At 40.6% G+C, this 23,099-nt stretch overlaps 1 protein-coding gene across 1 annotated transcript in view; it reads left to right on the top strand.

Moving 5' to 3' along the window:
- raver2 (ribonucleoprotein, PTB-binding 2) overlaps nucleotides 1-23,099 on the top strand; it is a 94,621-nt gene that overhangs the window by 15,856 nt on the left and 55,666 nt on the right. The window contains exon 2 of the mRNA XM_074636710.1: nucleotides 6,740-6,806. Within this exon, the coding sequence (XP_074492811.1) occupies nucleotides 6,740-6,806 (67 nt within the window). The remainder of the gene's footprint in view (nucleotides 1-6,739; nucleotides 6,807-23,099) is intronic.

The following is a 23,099-nucleotide window of genomic DNA, read 5'->3' as shown; positions in this document are numbered from 1 at the left end:
TGTGGAATCAACCAGATTGAGATTTCAAAAGATTTCAGAGGTGTGCGTGTCGGCTCCTACAAGCCTCCACGACCTATGGTTACCTCTAACACCTTTCTCCGCATAGAGCTGCAAAGACTTTCTTTTACGTGTATCTTCGCTGAACTATAATTCCAGTCTAAATCTGTACAGATAATATACTAGATCAGTGGTTCCCAACCTGGGGTCCGGGGCCCCCTTAGTGGGGCGCCAAATATCACAGGTGGTCCGCCAGGATTTGTTGTCAAAATTAGATTTGCACATTTATAACTAAAATCATAATCACACACTTACTGGATAATTTATACATTGTCTGTATTTAAAACTATTTAAAAAGATATATTTTTTTGCTACTTAGTCGCCCACGTTCTGATTAAAGCCAGTATTTCTGCACAGTTGCAGATAAAGATCAGGTTTCACTAATATTATTAGTATTATGCTATTAGTAGAATTAGATTCCAGTGATGGCTGCGTAAGATTGTTTCCGACTCGTGTGATCCAAACATTTCCAATAACTGTTGTGTTCAAAAAAAGTCTAAAGTCAACATTTGTTGAAAAAAGATAGATGTAATCATGTAAACATGTTTTTATCTAACAAAATATTATGCTTCAATGCACATTTGTTGGCGTTTATCCTTTCAAAGACAACATTTTCACTGCGGTCAAAAAATATTTACTCTCCGGCTTCGACACACACAAATGGAGGCCCGCACCTTTATTAATGATGCGGTCTATCAGCAATTTGATAACACCATAAATTAAATAGATTTATAATAACAATAAATCAATTTAAGCTCTAACATTATTATAGTAAATTAAATTAAGTTATTACAAAAAAAGATCATATTATGTATCTGCATTCGCCTGGCGAATCCATCAGGACGTCATCAGTTTATGCAGACGAGTTATATTCATTTAAAGAAAGGTGATTACATTACAATAAAAAAAAAGACTAATTTATCAAACTCATTTAATACACTGAATCACCTTATTCATTTTGAGGATTTTTGATTTAGTTTTTTGTTAGATACAAGTAGGGGGGGTTTCAAGGAAAATAGGTTGGGAACCACTGTACTAGATGATAAAAATATGCCTTGTGTATCATAGAGATACAATAGCTTGAATCAGTTAAAATGAAATGTATGGACAGCAGTTAGCAGCAGCAGTAGCTTCAAATTAAATGCAATTAAAGTTAAATAACATAAAGTAAGTGAAGGCTGGAGTGGTGGGTGGTGAGTTTTGGCTTGCATTGCAAACACCGGTCAGTGAGTAGAAGTTTAAAAGTTGGCAGCAGCAGTGTTTAGCGATCATGGAGCTGAGTGCTCACGGTTTCCTACCTGTGAAGCTGATAAAAAGCTGATTTCATGTCCCTTCATGAACATACACTATGCCTATGAGCTCTACCAGGTGTGAGACCAGGCTGCTATCACATTCCTTATCACGTCCATCCTCTCAGGGCAGTTTGCTTTACACCAAGTGTGTGTGTATATGTGTGCAGAAACTGGCCCTGGGCTTGAGGCTGGTGCTGGGGTACTTGCTGGATTTGCTGGAAATGTCTGCTTCTTAAAGCGTTCAAACATGCAGATAGACCACTATAGCCCAGCATGGAACAGAATGACATACTTAGTTATATTATAGCACAGCTTGACATAGAGGAGCATACCGTAGGACAGGAAACAGCTTGTCCCGCTGCTCCTGCCTACATACTGTCCAGGTTCTCCATCTAATCACTGTCGGTCATAAAGACCTGCAATGGGGCAAGACAGGTGTCTTTTTAAATGTGTAATGATGTTAAAAAAGTCTGTCAAGGTTTATGACAACTACCCATCTCTGGTAAGAGGCAACGAAATGTAGCTCTATTTGTCTCAAAATATAAAATCCGGTCTCATGATTTGCAGTTTTTGGGTTGAGTTTTAGAGTAGGAGTGTTTGCTCACACTCTCACTTTACTGAGCTCAGTGGCTGTTTTGAAACACTCGCGAGCGTCGCTTAGCTATTATGGCAGTGTTAATTAGGAAGCTGTTGAAATGGCGTAGTGGGAATCTCAATGAAACAGTTAGAACATCGTAGAGCAGCGTGAAGGGATAATGAAAGTAAAAACATTAAAACATGGAATGAAAAAAGGAAATAGGGTGAAACAAACTGGAATATCATAAAAACGTGCAGCATGGTGTGCTCAACTGGTAAATTGTGTGGACTGTTTGGACTCCTAAAAATAGTCTTATGTGTTTTGTAATGTGCCAGTGCTGCGAGAGACACACTTTCAGCTCAATTTAAGTACTGAATAGCACAGAGACGAGTGATAAAACACCACCAGAGAGAGAATGAACACTGAGTAGCATAATTCAACCTTGTCTGACTGTCACAAAGTACTCTGCTATGTCAGTGTTTGTATCCTGTGCAGGCCAGCAGTAACTATCATTTAGTGGGGGAAAAAAGCTGGAAGCAGTTTCTTTGATTTTTACTTTTTTGCACACCACTTCACTTGATTTCTAATGTAAATTCCAGTTTTGTTGCATGTTTTCTTCCATCATTATTTCTAGCATGTAGGAAATGAGGTTTTCCTTTAGTTTATTACCTTTTATGTCAGAATTTTAGTCAATACCAGAGCCCAGTTTTATCCCGCAGAAACATGCAATGTGGCTGGAGAAAGAGAGAGCTTGAGGAAAAAAGTGCAGTAAGAGAATAGAAACATGTCAGCACTGAAACAGCGGGATAAGCAGATATAGAAGAAGAAAGGGAGCATTGGCAACAGGACAAGAATTTGGTATCCGAATAGTTCTGGTTTCTGTTTGTAGTATTTGACCCGTCACGTTTGAGCGGGCTTTGGTTGCATGCATGTAAACAGTCCCTGTGGAGAGCAAAAGAGGCGGAATGCACTGGCCGAAATGCAACCTCAAAACCCATCGGCTAATGTCTGACGATGATTTAGCTTTTTATTAACTACAAAAATAGACTGTTAACCAAGTGTAAACTGGCTACTTGTGAAACAATCCGGTCATAGACTTTGTCCCCAACTCCAAAAACTGGCACGGCCATTTCAAAGGGGTCCCTTGACCTCTGACCTCAAGATATGTGACTGAAAATGGTTTCTATGGGTACCCACGAGTCTCCCCTTTACAGACATGCCCCACAGTATAAGTTATTTTTGCCTCTTCTAAAATGGTGTATTTGAATATTTCTGCATACTGGGGTCCCTAAACAGTCTTGGAATTACATAAATTGGGTATCACTGTTAAGCTGAGACTCTTAATGGATCCCATGAGCCCAACTGTATTCATGTGTGATGATGTTAGTCCGCCTAGTAGCCATTTTTTGAAATTTCACCTCACTGTATAAAATAACCTGTGATGACCTCTAGGATAATCACAGCCTCATGAAACTTTACAGCCACAAACTACAGACCTAGAGCATTCAGAGGATGGATAGCTCTCCTATCTATATTGACAATAAGGGGTTTCTGAGCAGTTTCCAGAACAGAAGTGCTCACCATCCAATCGGCTAAAGATGCAATTCTTGCAGAAATCTCCAAATGTCAAAAGTTTTTGATACCAAATCAAAGCATTACTTTTTATATGGTGTTCCTCAAGGTCTTGGTGTCTTAATGGGATATTTTGGAGGGATAATTGATCATTTTAATCAATTCTCAAGTGGTAAAAAATGGTTACATTTAGCACCAAATCTGTGTAACAAATGGTATCAACCCAAAAATTGCTGCAACAACTTATGAGACCTAATACAGCATGGGAATGACCATCATATACTTCTATCATAATGTTCTAAACCCTTATACACTTTTACAATTCATTTTAATTAATTAATTAATTAATGTTAATTACAGATTAATGACTAGAACAGCTTGACACACAGTGCTGAGCTGCATCTCAAATTCATTTTCAGGCTTTCAGATGATGTACACCACTTCTTCTTCTGTGCCATCTACTGCTTACCTGCTATCTCCCCCTAAAGACCCTCTGTACCCCCCTGAAAAAGACTGACAAAAACGGGTCTATTGTGGGTTTCAGAGGGTTAATTATATTTATTCACAAATTAAAAAAAATATTTCAAACACCACTAATAATTTTCCAATAGGGACATGAACATTGTATCAATAAATTACCGTTACCGCAAATTCCTTTTTAACGCCACTAATTTCTTAAAAGCATTAACGCAATTCGATCTATTGGAGGTTGTAACGGGCTCAGTTTTACACCTAGAGTGAAGTTACTGGCATCATATGAAACTACAAATCTTAAAGAAACGTTGATTCATTCATTGATATTGAATCATTGATACCAACCATTTTATACTTGGAGGCTAAATAACGCTCTAAACTTGCGCTAAATTTTGGACTTTGTCTCTCAACTGCAAAAAATGGCATGGCCACTTTCAAAGGGGTCCCTTGACCTCTGACCTTAAGATATGTGAATGAAAATGAAAAGTCATAGTTAGGCAGCACACTGGCACACCATGTTATGATTTGAGCAAATGTTTTATACTAAATGCAGTACCTGTGAGGGTTTCTGGACAATATTTGTCATTGTTTTGTGTTGTTAATTGATTTCCAATAATAAATATATACATACTTTTGCATAAAGCAGCATATTTGCCCACTCCCATGTTGATAAGAGTATTAAATACTTGACAAATCTCCCTTTAAGACACATTTTGAACAGATAAAAAATTAGTGATTAATTTGGGATTAATTGTGACTAACTATGGACAATCTTGCGATTAATCAAGATTAAATATTTTAATCGATTGGCAGCCCAAGTTTTATTAGATTTGGATGGTAACATAGTGAGATAAAGGATGGAAAGAAGTGTAAAAGACATGATCCCGGTGAATTCAGTGTGTCTGCACCGGAGGATAAAACAGTTTGAAAGTCCTGCCTGATGTGCATCATCCTGCTGCAGACTGGCCATTACATCTTGTCTCTGGTGGCACTTAACAATAATTGCTTTAGTCTGAAGTGACCTTTCCAGTGCCACAGAGTTTAGATCATGGCGCGCAGGTTGTTTTAGCGCTGTGGATTTTGATCTTATTTTTTTTTTTGTTTAGTTTAGTTGCTCACTGCTCAGTCCTCGCGCCTACACTGTGCTCCTGTTGGATCTGGAAGTGTTGGACAGGTTTTGACTGTGACTGGATCCACAAGGTTGCTCATATCACAGGAGCATATCTGAAAAAAAACACCTGCTGCCAAGCTGTGAACAGTTTGTTCTGTCAGTTACTTGTGTGCTGTAGAGACTCTCTCTGGCTACGTAACAGTGAAACCCATCAGGAAGGTACAGAGGCTAACAGTTAGCAGTGGAGTTCATAACCCACTCAGACAGGATGTGGGGATGTCTTGCTGAGCTTTCTTCAGGAGAGTGGACGACACTCCACTTTAAAAGATATTTTCCAAATGTATTACTTTCATATGCAGCTGCGTGTGTGTGTGTGTGTGTGTGTGTGTGTGTGTGTGTGTGTGTGTGTGTGTGTGTGTGTGTGTCCCTCATGTGGATTGAAGTGAAGTGTTGTGGGCTGCAGTAATTATGAGCCTGACAGGAGACAGAAAGCTTTTCATCTTAAAAATACATTTAAGAACAAAAACATAATTACCCGTTAGAGACAAATAACTGCACTTGTATAAGTGTCGGATCCAAGAGTTTACCGTGAAGGAAAAGAGTTTTCTCAAGTGTCGAAAAATACCTTTTTTATCATTGTGATGAGCAAAAATCAATTTTTATGAGATTTACCTAAACTCAAGTTGTCATAGTGAATATTTGAATGCTCTGATAATTATTGAAAGCAGTTGGTTAGTTAATAATAATTGTCTTGTTGTTAGAATAATACTGTCATGACGACTGCATCCTGACAGTAACTACCGAGTTGTATTTGCTGACCATATTTAATCGCACATTTTCATTCAAGTGATGCGTTTAGTCAGTTGCTAAAATTGTTAACTGATAACTTGATTCGAGGGCTGTCCTCGACCATAGAAATACTTTGTCAACTAACACTCATATGATTTTGTCGACTAATTGATTAGTGGATTTAATCCACAGATCTGTAAAACTAAGTTTCTCCATAAAACAATCACACAAAAGCACCACTTTATATCTTGTGTTTACCAGAGATGTGCTCATAAGTTTCTTGGAAATAAGTCATTAAGCATGAAAAAAGCATAAAAAATTACTATTCGACTAAAAATACCGTAGTCGATTTAGACCAAAACGACTGATTAGTTGATTAAGAGGGGGAAACCCTACTAGATTCATTGCAAATTAACTGATAACTTTGATAACAATCAGAATAATTACATACAAATACCAAAAAGTGTTGGAGATAGAAATTAAATTGTTTTATTTCTTATTTATTCGCAACGCTTTGGTCATTTTAAACAATTATTGCCATGTAAAATAAACTTGTTCAAACCCTTGGATTATTTTTGAAGGAGACTTGCATTTTATACTTTTTTGAGATCATATTCACCCATGCAATGAGCCCTTCACAAGATTGAACAAGCACAGTACACCTGAAGGATCCAAAGAGCATCTGAGTCTATATGATTACCACAAAAACCCAGCAGCGCTTCTACTCAGTCGTCTTCATATTTAAAAATATTTTTGATCAAATTGTAATTTTGTCTTGATCAAGCATTTGAACATTTGGTCATTTTGGCATCTTGGTGATCTCGTGGCTCATGTCCTGTGTGTTTCTCTCTTTCTGTCTCTTTACAGGAAGTCCATGAGATTCTGAAAGAATATGAACTGAAGTACTGCTTTGTGGACCGCAACAAAGGCACAGGTAAAACTCACACCTAACAACACACACACACACACACACACACACACACACATGCTTGTACCCATATAATTGTGAGGACCCTCATTGACATAATGCTTTTCCTAACCATAACCTTTAACCATCACAACTAACTGTATACTAAAGTTAACTCCAACTGGTCCTCACAAAGATAGATGTACAAGAGCATGTACACACACACAAATCCAGCTCAAATGATCCTGTAGGAGTTACAGGATCATTTGAGCAGTAACCCTAAACCTACAGCTATGTCATTCTGTATCTGTCATCACTAATTAGTATTTATAGTTATATGGAAAGTAGATCAGTGGATGCGTGACTGAAACACTTGTTTTACATACTGTAGACATAGTGGAGGGGTCACGCTGGTGACACTTCGGCCTGTGACTCTGGGGACCGAGATATGTGTCATAACTCAGTCAGTACTAAATATAAATATACTTATAATAATATAGCAGAGATGGTGATTATATGACGTACATGTATGTATGTTTAGGACAACAGAAGGACTTTGGACTGTCAGTTACTCAACATTTGTCTCTGAATTGACTGAAATAAATTAAATTCAACCTAGAATTTAATGTTTATTGGTAAAACTGAGTTGTAAAACTGATACAGTCTGATACACCAAAAACTACACCCTCCAAAATGTTCATAAAGTTGAATAAACACCTCTGTAAAACAGAACAAAAACTGAACATTATTACCTTCATGAAGGGGAGGATTTCTTGCTAGAGCTGTTGTATTAGACTGCATTAGTTTTAGCTAGGTGGACCTTATAAACTGGTAACTGAGTGTATAATATTGACACAAGAAAGAAGAGTATTGCAGTTTACACCATTTCCATAGGTTTTTTTAGTCATTTTTCTCCTTTTAAAAGGTTTTTGTGGGGAGGGGGTTACTTATCTGCATAGAGGGTCTAAGGATAGAGGGTGTTGTACACTATACTGATTTTAAAGTCTGTTGTGGCAAATTTTAAATGGTTAATCTATTCCTCAGGCTGGATGGGCACTGCAGTGATACCTACTTAAAAACAGGTTAGCTGGTTAGTAGAAGCGATTGCAAAAGCGACGGGTGGTTTGAACGTTAGCGTGACTTGCATGAGGAGTAAGTGATGGGTTCAGTTTAAGTGGTTGTAAAATAAAGAAAGCATTTGATTGGCAGCTTGGTTCTTAAGTTTAAATGGATGGAATTCAAATAAATCTGTTTTTACAGTCTTTGCACAAATGATGGGTGTCGGGCTGGAACGATTTGCAAATTATTTGCATCTAAGCTTAATTTAATTCCCCCTCCTCCTCGTCCACACTGGGTTTGCGGTGGCGCTAATTAACGATGCGCCGAGTGATTTTGCGAGTGCAACTGAAGGTGGACACCTGGGCTGTCCCAAGCTATCCCAAAACAATTATTGTCATTGGTTTGTAGTCATAGTTGTAATTACGTATGTCCTCTGGACAGCACGCACCGAAGAGAGAGAGACAGAGAGGGAGTGTGTGTGTGAAAAAGAGACAAAGACACTCATTTCTGGCGAAAGAACGTCACGATTGATAAGATGACAGACGTCCTTTTATTCATAATAGTGGATTTAGCTCCTGTAGCGTGTTTTCTGCCCATATGACTTGATCTGTTTGGATGACTCGCACCACGCCAGTCCGCAGTCTGAGTGCTCAGCACTCAGAGACGAGAGATGGATAGGCCCATACGGACGTGCAGTAAGAGCACACAGGGAGCAAGAAAATTAAAATGATAAAACATAAAAACATACTCAAATACACTTTGCACATACTCAATCACAGACTCACACATAGTAAATTGAACTAAATGAACTAAATGAACTCTTAGCTATATATTAGTTGATTATATTTAATCCTTAACCAAAAACTGTGAATTAGCTGCGTATAAAGTGAGCCACTCATTTTGAAGGGTTTTCCACATCTTCCTCACCTTCTGGGTACATTTGGTCCTTATAAGTCTTGATATACTAGGAGACACTCACACACACACACACACACTCACACTCACACACACACACACAGAGAGATGAGAGAGAGCGGACCCCCTGCCCCTAGAGTGAGTCCCTTTCCAGGGAAATCTCTTCCATAGTGCCTATATTTAGTCGTTGCTGTCAGCCAAGCTCCTGAAACATAACGCTTCTGGAAAGCAGAGGGGAGCTGTAAACAGCTGAGATATCAAAGCAGCAGTATGTCCAAAAGGTTAATGGGGTTTAGGAGCAAATGAGAGCGTGATGAACACACGGGCCCTCATCGGACCGGCAGCCACGGTACTAATTAGCCCGCTGTGGTGATGTTGGGCTTTGATGTGTTGAGGTGGGTGGAGTGGGATGAGAATCCAGCGTCAAGAACATCAGAAGTTGTTGAAGGAAATGTACAATTCTTCCTAACAAACCCATAGTGATGACACCGCGTTCCTTTCCTCTTTTTCCTTTCTCACTTATAGCTCTTTATCTGTCTCTCAGAGGGGGAGAGGGGCAACAGGGAGAGACTGAATAACACAGAGAGACAGCAATACAGAGAGCGTCTTCAGATCATATTCCAAAAGCTTTCTGTCCAAGCTAAAGCGCCAGAAAAATAATAGAAATTCAGTAGAAATCTTTTTTTTCTTCCGCTTTCAAAGTTGTGCATTACCTCAGTCCTCTGGTAAGGAGCGGGGTTGAATAGATGGATAGAAGGTCTTTGCAGGTTAAACCTCCAGGGAAACAGCTTTTTGAAATATGACGTATCAGTCATATTGATAAATGAGGTACAGAGAGAGTGGGAGGTGACAGAAAGATTTTTTTTACATTTTTATTTTATTTATACAAATTAAATTTAAAATAATAAATCGTACACCAGCAACTCGGTAAAGAATCTTTAATATTAATAGAATTTTTATTTAATTTTGGGAATTACAATTCAAGTGTAAACCTTTTTAATACAGCAAAAAAATTTATCCATTGTCACCGATACCCGATCCAGCTATTTGAGTCAGTATCGGCCCGATATCCGATCAAGTATCAGTATCGGTGCATCCCTACCCGCTCTACCTCCTCAGTCACAGCCACCCCACAAAGGTGGCCAACTATGTGCCATAGAGAGCCAACAATCTGCAGCGTTTTACTGCAACCAAAGACTGCTTTGAGTAGAGGGGAAGAACTTATCAGTGAACTCGCCTGCTGAGGTGATCGGTTGGAATGAAAACATGCACGCTATTAACTCTCCATGACATGACTTGTTGGCCACCCCGGCTGTACATTTTCATTTTTAAAAATATTTTCTCCTACTGTACAACACAAGAACACCATTTTCAAATGTGTCCACTTTGGGAGCATTTTCAAATAGAAAAAAATGTTAACTTATTTTTACTGTAGCCCCTACTTGCAGAAAACATTTTATGACCTTGGGCATTAAGCTAAACCAGTGTTAATCATGAAACCATTTTGTTTTCTGCTGGAGCTGTGCTGTTGGCATGTTAGTGTTAGTGTTTTCTGTGTAGTCGATGTGAACAAGCCCCAACAGTTAGACTTAGTGACACTGTTCATTAATGCTTTGACCCTAATCAAATGAGTACAAATGGGATTGTTTAAGGTGGGATGCTGCGTCAGCAGGCAGGCTGCACACTGTTCCCTCAGCTGGTATAAGTGCGTGCGTGTGGTGGGAGATTCCCGACTGCCTCAGTTAGAGGTGTGAAAGATTGATTTCAAGCCTCTGTAGCTTTTCACTTTGTGTGTGTCTGTGTGTCTGTGTGTGCGCTGAAGGGTTGAATATTTTCTTGATCCGGTAACCCCGTGGCTTGTCGCCTCTTCACTTCAAACCCCGAACACACACAGACCTCTACTCAACCTCAACTGCTGTGCTTTATCACTGTGTGTATGTGTGTGTGTTTGTGCTGATATATGCCTGTGTGTGTGTGTGTGTGTTAGTTTGTGCTGATGTATGCCTGTGTGCGTGTGTGTGTGTGTGTGTTTGTTTAATATATGTCATAACAAATGTAAAGCTGTGTAAAGCAGCAGTGTTGGTCGTGTGTGTGTGTGTGTGTGTGTGTGTGTGTGTGTGTGTGTGTGTGTGTGTGTGTGTGTGTGTGTGTGTGTGTGTGTGTGTGTGTGTGTGTGTGTGTGTGTGTGTGTGTGTGTGTGTGTGTGTGTGTGTGTGTGTGTGTGTGTGTGTGTGTGCGTGCGTGCGTGCGTGCGTGCGTGCGCGCGCGCGTGCGAGAGTGTTTACAGCCTGACTCACTCTCTCCTTCCTCTCTCCTTCTTTTGTCTCTTTCACCTTTTCTGTCTCACAGCTTTCAAAAAGCCTGTCTTGACTTTCCGTCTGTGCAATCATGCAACAGCTGAGAGAGATTTGAAGTGAAGCACTCTGTGAAATGGTTTTAAGTGAATGAGCTGAAATGTGTTGAAAAGTTCTGAATTTGACGCTCTTGACGTCCAGACCGTCAGCACTGCTGGGAACACACAGTTGTGTTTTCCATTTTCCATTATTTTCCAAAGGGAAAAGATGCCAACGTTGTACAGTATATGGTGATCGACAGTCTCATACAGACTCAGGCATATTGTTTTGACTATTTCTATTGAGTGAGGAAAGTAAATTTAAATATTGTGAACAGAAACATGTAATAATGGCAAATGTAAAACGGAAAGTTGTGAGATCATATCATAGAAACTAGGGGTGGGAATCACCAGAGGCCTCATGATACGATATCACGATACTTACGTCACGTTACGATGTTATTGCGATTTTAAACATTTTGCAATTTATTACCTTTACATTTGTTTTATCTAATAAGATTCAGTTTTCCCTCTGTTCATCTCAGAGTTTTCATTCACATATCTTGAAGTCAGAGGTCAAGGGACCCCTTTGAAAATGGCCATGCAAGTTTTTCCTCGCCAAAATTTAGCGTCATTTTGGAGCGTTATTCAGCGTATTCCCGCTACAACCTCTGAAAGACAGAATAGTGGCTGTTGGATTAAGAGGTTAATAGTTATATAATAAAATATTGATACTTCCGTGTATCGATACAATATTGCCACGCAAAATATGCTGTATCGAATTTCTTCTCCCCACCCCTAGTTGAAAATGTTCTTTGTCATGTCTGTTAATTTCTGAAACTGTGAATATCAGAGCGTTCCTTCGCTTCAATATTTTTGTTACTTTCAGGTCTCAAAGGCTTCTTCTCATATCTCTCCCTCTCTGCTTCGCTGATGTTTATTTGAGCAGTGTGTGCAGTACCCTGGTATCTTTTTCATAATATTCAGTTTCTGTTGGTGGCACCCCTTTTTTTACTGTCAGGGGATGGCTGCTGTTTTGGTTGTTGCTGCTGCGACCTGACACCAGAGGTTTAGAAAACAGAAGTCTGAATTGCTTTTGTGTAGCATCAGTTGTCGATAAAGAGTAGCTGAACAACACTTGAACAAGAAAGACCACTGAGCCATTATGAGACTATCTACTACTTGATACCTCTTCATATCAACAGAAACAGGATGAAATGATTATTCTGTTAGAATCTAACAATAACATGAATCATAATTGTTGAATGTAACAACAACATATCCCATGAGTCATAGTTTTTGAAAGCTAACAAACTGTTAATTGTTTTATTGGTTTTCTTTCTCCTTATTCTAGTGTTTCTGTTGTTGTTTTTCTTGTAAATAGCGCTTACACTACAGATGTAACATCTTGCTTATCCTCTAACAAAATGTGCTTATTAATTTATTGGTTAAAAGTAGGGCTGTCAGTCGATTCAAATATCTAATCTTGATTAATCACATGATTGTCCATAGTAAATCGCAATTAATAGCACATTTTTATCCGTTCGAAATGAACTTTAAATGTACTTTAAGCATTTAATACTCTTATCAACATGGGATCAAATATGCTTGCTTTATGCAAACATGTATTTATTTATTATTGGAAATCAATTAACTACAGAAAACAATGACATATTGTCCATATTGTCTATAAAAAATATGCTCAAATCATAACATGGCAAACTGCAGCCCAACAGGCAACAACAGCTGTCAGTGTATCAGTGTGCTGACTTGATTATGAGTTGCCCCAAACTGCATGTGATTATCATAAAGTGGGCATGTCTGTAAAGGGGAGACTCGTGGGTACCTATAGAACCCATTTTCATTCACATATCTTGAGGTCAGAGGTCAATGGACACCTTTGAAAATGGCCATGCCAGTTTTTCCTCGCCAAAATTTAGCGTAAGTTTGAGTGTTATTTAGCCTCCTTCACGACAAGCTAATATGACATGGTTGATACCAATAGAAATCTTAGGTTTTCTAGTCTCATTGGATCCAGTATTTTCTCTCTAGCTTCAAAACTGAGCCCACTATAACCAAATATCACAAGTTGCATGAACTTGTTACAGAAATACGTGGAGTTAAAACAAATTTGCGTTAACGTGTTGTTAACGCGTTAACTTTGACAGCCCTAGTAAAAAGGACAAGGCATTCATATGGTACTGACCAGCTGTCACAAAAGCTAATGCTGCTGCTAATTAGAAAAAAAAGACTTACAAAAACTAGGAAAATGCAATACAATATCTTCAATATCAGCAGGTGGTGAGAGAGAGTTATTGACTTAAAACATTGGCTTTGGGCAGGGTTCAACCTAAAAAATGTGTTGGCCCAGTACGACTCATGTAGGCTCACTGTATCAGCAGGAGGTGAGAGCCAGAGACAAGGACGAGCAGAGGGAACATAATCAATCTCAGCTCATATTTTACTCAGCAAAGAATTAGCCAGGAATTAGCCTTAGCCCGTCTAGGTAATCTCCTCATCTATTTCACAGGACGTAGCAGGCTTTAATGTAATTTGTTCAGCTTAAACAAGGGCGGGCATCAACAGGTCAGCGGGTTCAGTCACATTTCCCCGCAAGGTTGAATTATAAAAATGTTAAATTTTTTATGAGGTGGAATTATTTGCCTGCAAATCATTCTGCATGGCTGATAATCTTTCATCAAATTCAAACTGGGCACACTTAATTTACACAAAATTTGTTTAACGTAGTGTTTTGTTAATAGGGAGAATATTGAGTTTTGTTGCACATTTTATATCGCAGTACTCAAAAGAAGTCGTGTTTTGTCATTGTGAGACAGAACACAGCTGTTATCAGTCAAACTGGCTTTAAATGTGAAATTGGTTTTATATTGGTTTTATATATCTTTCTGTTGTTGTTACGAGCCCCTGGGCTCTGTAATAAATGCACAATTAAATATTAATCCTACAAAGGGAGTGAGAGTTCCCTCTGTGAACTTTTGTTTCTCACACCAAGGTTTTAGTGTCATCAGATAAATTAATCTTCGGAGTTTATGGGATTAATGCTTTATTAGAGAATATGTGGCCCAATATTGTTTTTCTTAATTTATAGATGATTGAATTTTACAATCATAGTCTAGATTACAGAGAAATCTTCAATATATTATTCATCAACAGGAGCTCATTTTGGTCACAACACTACATGCAAAAAAAATATGAACTAAAGCACTGAGCTAATATGAGATGGCAGGTATGTCAGAAGCCCATATGTGTCAGGCTCCGCTGTCGAGTAGGTATGGATCAAAAATGGCACAACTCCCTCAGGGAACGGAAAACGGCTACGTGGTTTTATTGTGTGCAGAGAGGTTTTTATAATTGGTGTGAAATGCACACATTCCCTGAGCTAAGTGTATCACATATGCAGACACAAAAACACAGTCAAGCATGCACAAGACTCAAAAATATTCTGAATGCTATGATAGTCACTGGGGAGTGGGAGTGTCTGTGTGTTTGTTTTGAAAGGTAAAGTGTGTGTGTGTGTGTGTGTGTGTGTTTGTGTGTAGTTGGGGATTCCTTTTAGCAACAAATCCGTAATAAGACGGAGAGGATTGAACTCTTGTTTAATTTTCACTGTAGTGTTTTTGACTATTAGACATATCAGATACAGGGAATACTTCACATAGACTGACCTGTAACAGACACTAGTTAAAGGTGCTACATTCTAGCACCCATACGGTTCTCCCTCAGGTAAACACTGTTAGCTCTGTCACCATTGTTGCCCTTTTCACTGTTAGCGCTGTTAGCACTGTTAGCTGCAAGTCACCATTCCAGTTGTCACCATGTTGAGAGCATAGACTATATATACTGTAAGTAGTGAATGTAGTCAGCGTGACGTCACACATTGGTTTGTGGACTACTGTTTTGAAGGCTTGAATTAAGCATTTGACACAAGAGGGTGGAGCTAAGTACAACTGAACGCTAAATGAGACATTTCTTACTGACCAAAAGGTTATAATTAACTTTCATGAGCTGAAAACACACTGTGAAAGAGTGAAAGTTGTAAAACGAAAACACGGAAACTCGTAGACCGGACAACGCCATGGTAGCGACCAGTCAATCACAAGGTTGCCACGCCTTAAAGCATACCCTTCTTTATGGTCTATATGACTCTAAATGGGACCATAATTTATTAAATGAACATCATGCTGTATTGAAGAAGACTTGAAACTAGTGATTGAGACCATAAACTCATGTTTACAATGTTTACTGAGGTAATAAATCAAGTGAGAAGTAGGGTCATTTTCTCAGGTACCGATGGAGCGCCAATGTTGAAGATTATTTTGTTGCGGAAGAGGAGATCGGATGGTAGCCCCGAACCTAATGGGGATGAAACCCAGAGGAAGAGAGCTTGAACTGGGGATGCTAGGAAAACCCTCTTTCCCCAAGACAAACAGATGGCTGGTATGCTGTTCCTGAGCTGGGACAGGAACTGGAAGGCAAGCATGGTAACCCGCAAAAACGCTTGCCCCAGTCGGTCTCAATGGATATGAGGTTGCCCTGGGAGCCCCAAGCCTACGAGCTGTGCTGCCTCCACCTGGCCTTGTAATGCAGCCAACCCTTTGGATAGGTTTACTGGAATTGGTAAAGGAGGGCCTTGGGCTGTTACCACTTCTTTGAGGTGCGACTTGTCTATGGGTGATGGGAGGATAACAGCCCTCCTAGTCGACGTGCGTCTATCTTCTTTGCGGAATGGAGTCAGTCGGATAGCCATGTTCTGTGGTGATGTTGGCTTCCCTGTGGTCCAAGGAAGACGCACCGGAGGACCAGACCTGTAGGAAACCCCGGGTTTCCTTGGAAAGCCAGGCCCCCCTCCTTCCTTGGGGCCCCGCACAGTTCTGCCCAGATTCTGTATGTCAAAGTGAAATAATTAAATTTCCCAGGGGTAAATGGCAGGAGTTCATTTGACTCTGTTGAGACATGCAACAGTCTGCTTAATAAGACTCACCTGTTGTATCGGTGTTTGTGTTACTTCAGTGTTGGAGTCGTTTTCCTTGAGGGCTTCTCCTGGGATAAAGGTGTTAATTACACCAAACATAATTCTTTCTGTGGATGCATTAGTAATTGACCCTGTGGTAATTTACTCATAGTGCACACTTTTGCTCTGCTTTTGCTCTAATTGAATTTCCTGGGTGTAACAAAAGCGATTGCTACGATAAACTGTCATCCTCTTTCTGTCTTCTAATCCTCTGGGGTGTTTTTCCTCACTGTTTGTGTGGTAACTAGTTAGTGGAACATCGCCTGGCTCGTCTCTGACCTCTACTCTAATTGAAACGTACTACTGGGAGCAGCTTTGGCATGCATCTGCACCTCATGACCATATCTGTTCACTGAGCCGGCCTCCACCGTTGGACTTATTAGGTCATACTGATGGGAGTGTTTATGTGTCTGTCTGTCGGTGTGTCCAGCAGTGCACATATCTGTGTTAATGTGTGTTTAAGCGTGTCACGCTGTGTGTGTGTGTGTGTGTGTGTGTGTGTGTGTGTGTACGTAACTCTGTGGTCTCGGCTTTGCTTCGGGCTGTTGCTTCAGCTCCTCGGCTAATGATGATTTTTCCGTAAACACCCACCCTCCGAACACACACACACACACACACACACACACACACACGCACACATCCCACACACAAGCAGAGTACCAGCACCTCTGTTCTTCCTGAGCTCCTGATGTGTTTTTTTAAACCTAACACTTTTTTCTAGCCAAGATATCCCCTCAAAAAGTGTCTAATCCTCTCACCGTCCTTTTGATCTGTACCTCCCTCGCACATCTTACTGCCTCTCAATCCTTCCTCCACTTGCTTCTTTCCTTCCTTACGTCCTTTCCTCACCATTAGCAAATTGGAGTCCCTTTACCAGCAGCTTGTTATCTGGCCCGTGGCCCACGTTCAAAAAGTGCAGCATCCATCATTATCTGTCGCCATGCTCACATTACTATGGGGTGGGATTGCCAACGCTGTATAAAATCTCATTATTAGATCACGTGTTGGCTGCACATTTTGGCGCATTCAGACTCCAGCTCTATTGATGTGTGATTAAAATTTTGGGCTTCACATCCCGAATGTTTGAACTCACCTGAGGCCTTTAATAAATGATGCTGTGTGTTTGCCCACTGTCCTTGTTTGGTATTAATACAGTAGTTTTTATCAGAACAGGCCAAACAAAATCCATATGCAAATTCAAAGCTTAATGAGTTTGAATTATTTATTTCTCATTATCAGATTCTATCTCACATGATCCATTTCCACTGCCAATCATTTCAGTGGCCTTAGGCAGCGATCCGTGTCATCAGTTTTAATCAACTAATTATTATTTATATCCACAACTCTTTGAGATCACAGACAGACCTGCAGAAAAGAAGTTTAATGCACGTCAGAAAGACAGTTGGCTTTTGAGCAAACTTAACTTTTTAAATAGTGAATATGGAAGAAGTTTGAGGGTTGTTTTGGTTTCAGGTCTCTGCTGCTCAGATTTAACTGAGCTCTGAATTGAAGCTTCAGCCAGAGCGGCAGACAGGCAGCTCGACAGGCAGCTCGACAGGCAGCTCGACAGGCACCCAGATGCACACATTTACATATGTACCACAGACAGGCAGATGAAGCTGTCCGCCAGCCTGTCAGGAATCTGCAGGCATCAATCCATCCAACCAGTCAGCTAGCCACAGTGACCCAGCCGCTTCCACATGAGGCCACCGGTCCTATGTGTACTAATTCGGCAGTGCTGCGGAACCAGGGATCCGGGAATACAATAGCGGGGTTTATCCTGGGAATCCCTGCCTTTCAATGGAGGCCTTTGTGTTCGTGGCTGCACTGTTCACTAATGAAGACAACACATGCTGGCAAAAAGCTCATTGTCGCTTTGTGTGTGTGTGTGTGTGTGTGTGTGTGTGTGTGTGTGTGTGTGTGTGTGTGTGTGACGGTGTGGATGAAATGCACAGGCCGAGGGACGAGTATGGGTTGTCCTGCAGCAGACAGTCACAGAGAAGAAACACTATCCATCACATCTACCATTTTCATTGTGACTTTGCCATTAAAACACTCATTTAGCTCTTCTTTGTTCTTTTTCTTTTACTGCCTTCTTCTGTTTTCTGTTGGTGTTTACATCAATAAACTATTCTCTCGCTTTTTTTTTGTCATCCCTCCCTACAAAGATGAATGTGTTTGGCTTTGGGTTGCTGTTGGTTTGTGTTTTTCTCTGGTAATGACACTGCTGAATGGAGAGTTGATTAGCTTTGCTGTTAGTTGTTTGTGATGTCTGGAAGGCTGCATTTAGTTTAGAAAGCAGAAGTTGACGGTTAGAGAAATGGCTATGGTTCACTGCCTTGGGGTTTGTACAAATGTTTGGAAAAAACATTAAGCTCATTATAAGCAGCATTGCTGGGGTTGGGTATTGAATGCGGCGTCTGAATTGGAAGAAATTCCAAACATATAAGGAAAAGTATTTTCTATTCTTCTAGTCTCAATTCTGCTCACGAGTCCCTTAAAATCACTTTTCATTGCAGAGTTTTGGACTGACCGCACTTCCCTCTACATTGGTGGTTATGCGTGTCTCAAAGCACATGTATAGAGTCAACAGTTTGTGGCTAAGCTTCACAAAAGGAAGAGGTGTTACAGCAGAATGTAATCGCGCACAGAAACGGTTTGCAAGTACGTCTGACATGACTAAACATTTGCTGCTGCATGGTTTAGGAATCATGGTCATCACTTTTTAGTGAGTCCACTTTTTAGTGGACGCTTGATGGGCTACCATCGAACGCTTTCTCTCTTGGGCTGCTGCCGCTAGGGATGTGACAGTGAACAAATTTTCCCACCGGTTAATAAACTTGTGACAACACCGGTGTTACCGATTACACTGGACATTTTACAAGAAAACATGACAGTCAATATGTGTAGCGTGCTTACTTTGATCTTTAACGTCCGATGGCTGTGTGTCTTGGTCTCTCCGGTACAGCTGTCTCTACGAGGCTGCAGGTTTCCACCTGGCGCTGCTCCGCCATGCACACCGGCTGTGACCACTCCGTCCTCACGGCGATTACCTCATTAACATTATGTTTCCCTTATGTCGTTTAAATCTGAAATATTGCCGAATAGGCGCTTTTGCTTTTCGCTTCGACACCAAATCCGCCGCCATTGTCTTGTGTGTCAACTCTCTCTCCTCCCATGTGTGAGTGAAATATGACTCCTGCTACTCGGAGCTGAGACTCTGTACAAGCAGACACTTTCACTTTCAGATTGTAGCGTCCGACGTCCGATTTTGTATTGATAACACGCTGCTGATATGCAAAAATGAACTAAATGGGTTTTATTCCTGTAAAAAAAAGCAAAACGACAGTGGGTACATAATGTAATCGGTGTATGCCCGACCAACGTGTAACACCAGTAACACCAACTACCGCAAGCCAAGCTGCCGCCTGCTGCTCTAAGCTTTCAAACTGAAACCAACATGGCAGCTCATTTGTAAACTTTTTTTCTCCTATATTAGGAAAATAGTTCGCCAAAATGTGTTTCTGAAATTTTTTTTTGAGAGAAATAAGCCATGTAGGTGCTGAATCTGTCTGTATTTTAGATACACAAGTTAGTTTAAAAGTTTGCCGGGAGTTTCCATAGGCAGTGAGTCGCGCCGGACTCCCCTGATTTGCCCCTGATAAAGTAGCCTCGACCTCAACTTTATGCAAATGAAGAGCAGCCAACGTGACGCCCCGTCTCTCGAATCGCGCCGCCATGCTACCAGTATGCATTGCACGACTGCCAACATAGACAATGAATAGGAAGTGTGGAGAGGACGGAAGCTGTGGACATGTACCATCAGCGTTGTGGCTTTCATGGGCCGTGCCTCCGCAAAACAACAAAATTTGTGCATCTGCGGAAGTGACTATTTCTGTATTTTTGTTTTAATTTTTTACCTAAAAGTGCCAATAAATACCTCTCTATTTGTCAAATTGCTGTTTTTGATGTGGAAATCTACTGAAAATGAAATAAGTAGTATAAGAAAATAGCTTTACATTTGATTTATAGTTTCCTTAAAAATGATGTCGGGGTTGTGATCTCACTGATGGTTAATTTACTTACTTTTATTACAGTGTAAAGCTATATTCTAATATCAAACATAATAAACACATAGCGTGTTGCTTCATGGTTATGTAGGGTAGCTTTATTAAAATCGCACATTTCAAACACAGAGACAATTCAAAGTGCTTTACATAGGCAACAATAAAAGCATTGAAACGACATCCATAATTTTGCTTTGTAATGATAAAGCTAAGGAAGGTTTTACCCTTTCTGAAAAGTTTTGAGCATTTGGCCGCACATTTGGAATAATTATTAACATTAGGACATTAATAATTGTGTGTGTTTGTTCTCACAGGACTACACAACACTAGCTAACAGAACCATTATGAGGCTCAATACTACTCTTTTCTATCTCACTTTTTGTTCTCCATCTTCCTGTCTTTAAGTGACAGCAGCCGAGTCCGTCTAATTGCTTCCCTGGACAGCAGCTTGTCACTGCTCTCCCTCTCTGTCTCCCTCTCTGTCTCCCTCTTCCTCCCCTCTTTTCTGTCTCTCCGTCTCTGTCATCATCTGTCCATCTGTCTCCTTGTGAATCACTAAATGTAAATCAGCACAGGCCACGCAAATGTGATGCGCCTGTTATCTTTGATCACACTCAACACACACACACACACACACACACACACACAGACATAAACACACGCCATGTCACTGTCCTTATTAGCTCTTGCTGTCAGGCTGAGTGAATATGTGAATATGTCATATCATGTTTCACGTTTTTGCGCATGCTTTTCTTTTGTGTGTTTGTGTGTGTGTTCATAATTTGAAATTCTTCAGAATTTCATTAGGCCAAGTGCACTGTGGGTAGCTAATGAAGCGACAAGTACCCCCACGCACACACGCTTCGACTAGTCAAAAAAAACGTCCTTGGTTTGACACCAAGAGCGGGGAAGAAAACGACGATGATGATTGTGATGCTTCTCCTTCCTTTGCCGATTCTCACCCGTTATTATTGTTCCCTCATTACAAGGCGACTGTCAATAACGTTGCCCATCACATTTGTTTCTGAGACGAGTGTGAAACAGCACAATGGTGACACCAGCAGCCGCCTCATTGTTCCTGTATTTCACATCCACAAGTCCATAACTAGAATAACTATATTTTTATTTATCTATATTATAATGTCAGACTGTCCTGTCTGTAGATCGCAGACATACATAGCAGAGATGTACACACATACAGATATATTTGTGTATACAGTGGTGTGATAGTTAAGATAAGAAGATAAGACTTCAAACTTTTTTCTGTCATTCCCCCTTTGGCGAAAGAAATATTTTCACAGATCGGGTATAGCAGGGGGGTTCACTGGTGGGTGACAGTTTAAAACAACAACAAAAAAGCCGTCCACCAGCTGTGCTGTGGTGGCCAGTGCACGGGCCCTCTCTGGCAACAGACCCCAGTGCCCTGGCTACACTCTCTATATTTATGCCACTGGCAGGGGATCACATACAGTTACAGGTTTTGGTTTCAAAAATAGCTTTCTTGGAGTCCATTATTGCCTCCAACCATTTTGCCGAGTTTTATTCAACTTTGGCCCTGGTCAGACCTGGTATTAACATGCTTCCTCAGTGATCGGATCACAAGTGGACAGCTTTAAGTACAGGTTTGACCGCGTTCAAGACGCTTTGAGATCAGATCTTTCAGACCACATTCAGAGGTGGTCTGGGCCACATGTGGCCACATTCTTTTAGCAGTGTGTACGCGAATGCGTCCTGGGCCACTTTAAGGACCGCCTACTCAACTTAAGTCCCGCTGGGATCCACGGGGTCTCTGCGCTCCTCAGGGGAATAGTCAGGCAGATGTGAGCGCTTGTCTGCCTCGCAGCATGGAAACGGCCTCTGTGCTCTACTGTATCCTGTCAGTACAACTGTATTTTATTAAAATATATCTCATCTATATCTATCATACTGTCACATGTGTGCTTTGCACGGAGCTGACACCCTCCTTCTTGCCTGCTCTCTCTCTCTCATCCCTGGCTCTCTGAAGCTCTGTACTCCACTGTTGCCTGGCAAAGGCAGCGGTGTCGGAGGCGCAGAGGTCCCCGGGGACCGCCGGTACAATAACCTTTTATTTTGATGTTAATACAATGTACCAGATTCACTAATATGTAGGATATTACTACTGACAATCCTGTAATATTACGTCACAACGTCTGCTGTATTGGCCATGTGTTTACTACGTGTTTATGTGCATATAGAGCGGGGAAGTGAGATCGGATCACAAGTGGTCACTCAAGACGCAAGTGTGAACAGACGTACTTAAAACTGTCCACTTGTGATCCAATCACTCAGGACGCATGTTAATGCCAGGTCTGAACAGGGCTTTATATTACACTGTCAAAGTTTGGGCTTTGCTTTGTGGTCAGCAATGACTGTATACAATTCTGAAGAATAATTGTGGCATCTTTTTTATCTTCATACAACAAACAGCAGCAAAGTTACTGCTGTAGAAATGTAAATAACTTGAACCCCAGCTGTGGCAAATACAGTTTTTAAAGCTCCCCCGTTGACAATCAGAAATAATGTTTTGAGAAAAATGCAGGCATCTCTGAAATATGGAAAAATATGCAGATGTCTCATTAAGTCATAATCACTTACTGTGTATAAACCCTCAAGTTTCTCTCTTCAGCAACCAGAGTTTGCATAAGAGGTGTTTTTTTATCTGTGTTTCACACCAACGCACATGAAAAACACACACATGGTCTAACACCTTTTGGTTGGACTGTACAGCACACAAAGATTCACACATGTACACATACACATAATGTAACTTGTGTCTGATACTTCCGCTCACAGTGTTATCAGGGCTGTCAACCTTGCTTTCTTTGTATAAGGAGCACACAAAAGATTAGAAAAGCTCATGATAACCAGCTGACCACAGAAACACACAGAGAAAC

The sequence above is a fragment of the Sebastes fasciatus genome, chromosome 5 (assembly GCF_043250625.1).
Source record: "Sebastes fasciatus isolate fSebFas1 chromosome 5, fSebFas1.pri, whole genome shotgun sequence".
NCBI lineage: Eukaryota > Metazoa > Chordata > Actinopteri > Perciformes > Sebastidae > Sebastes > Sebastes fasciatus.
This window is presented reverse-complemented; position numbering and strand designations above follow the sequence as displayed.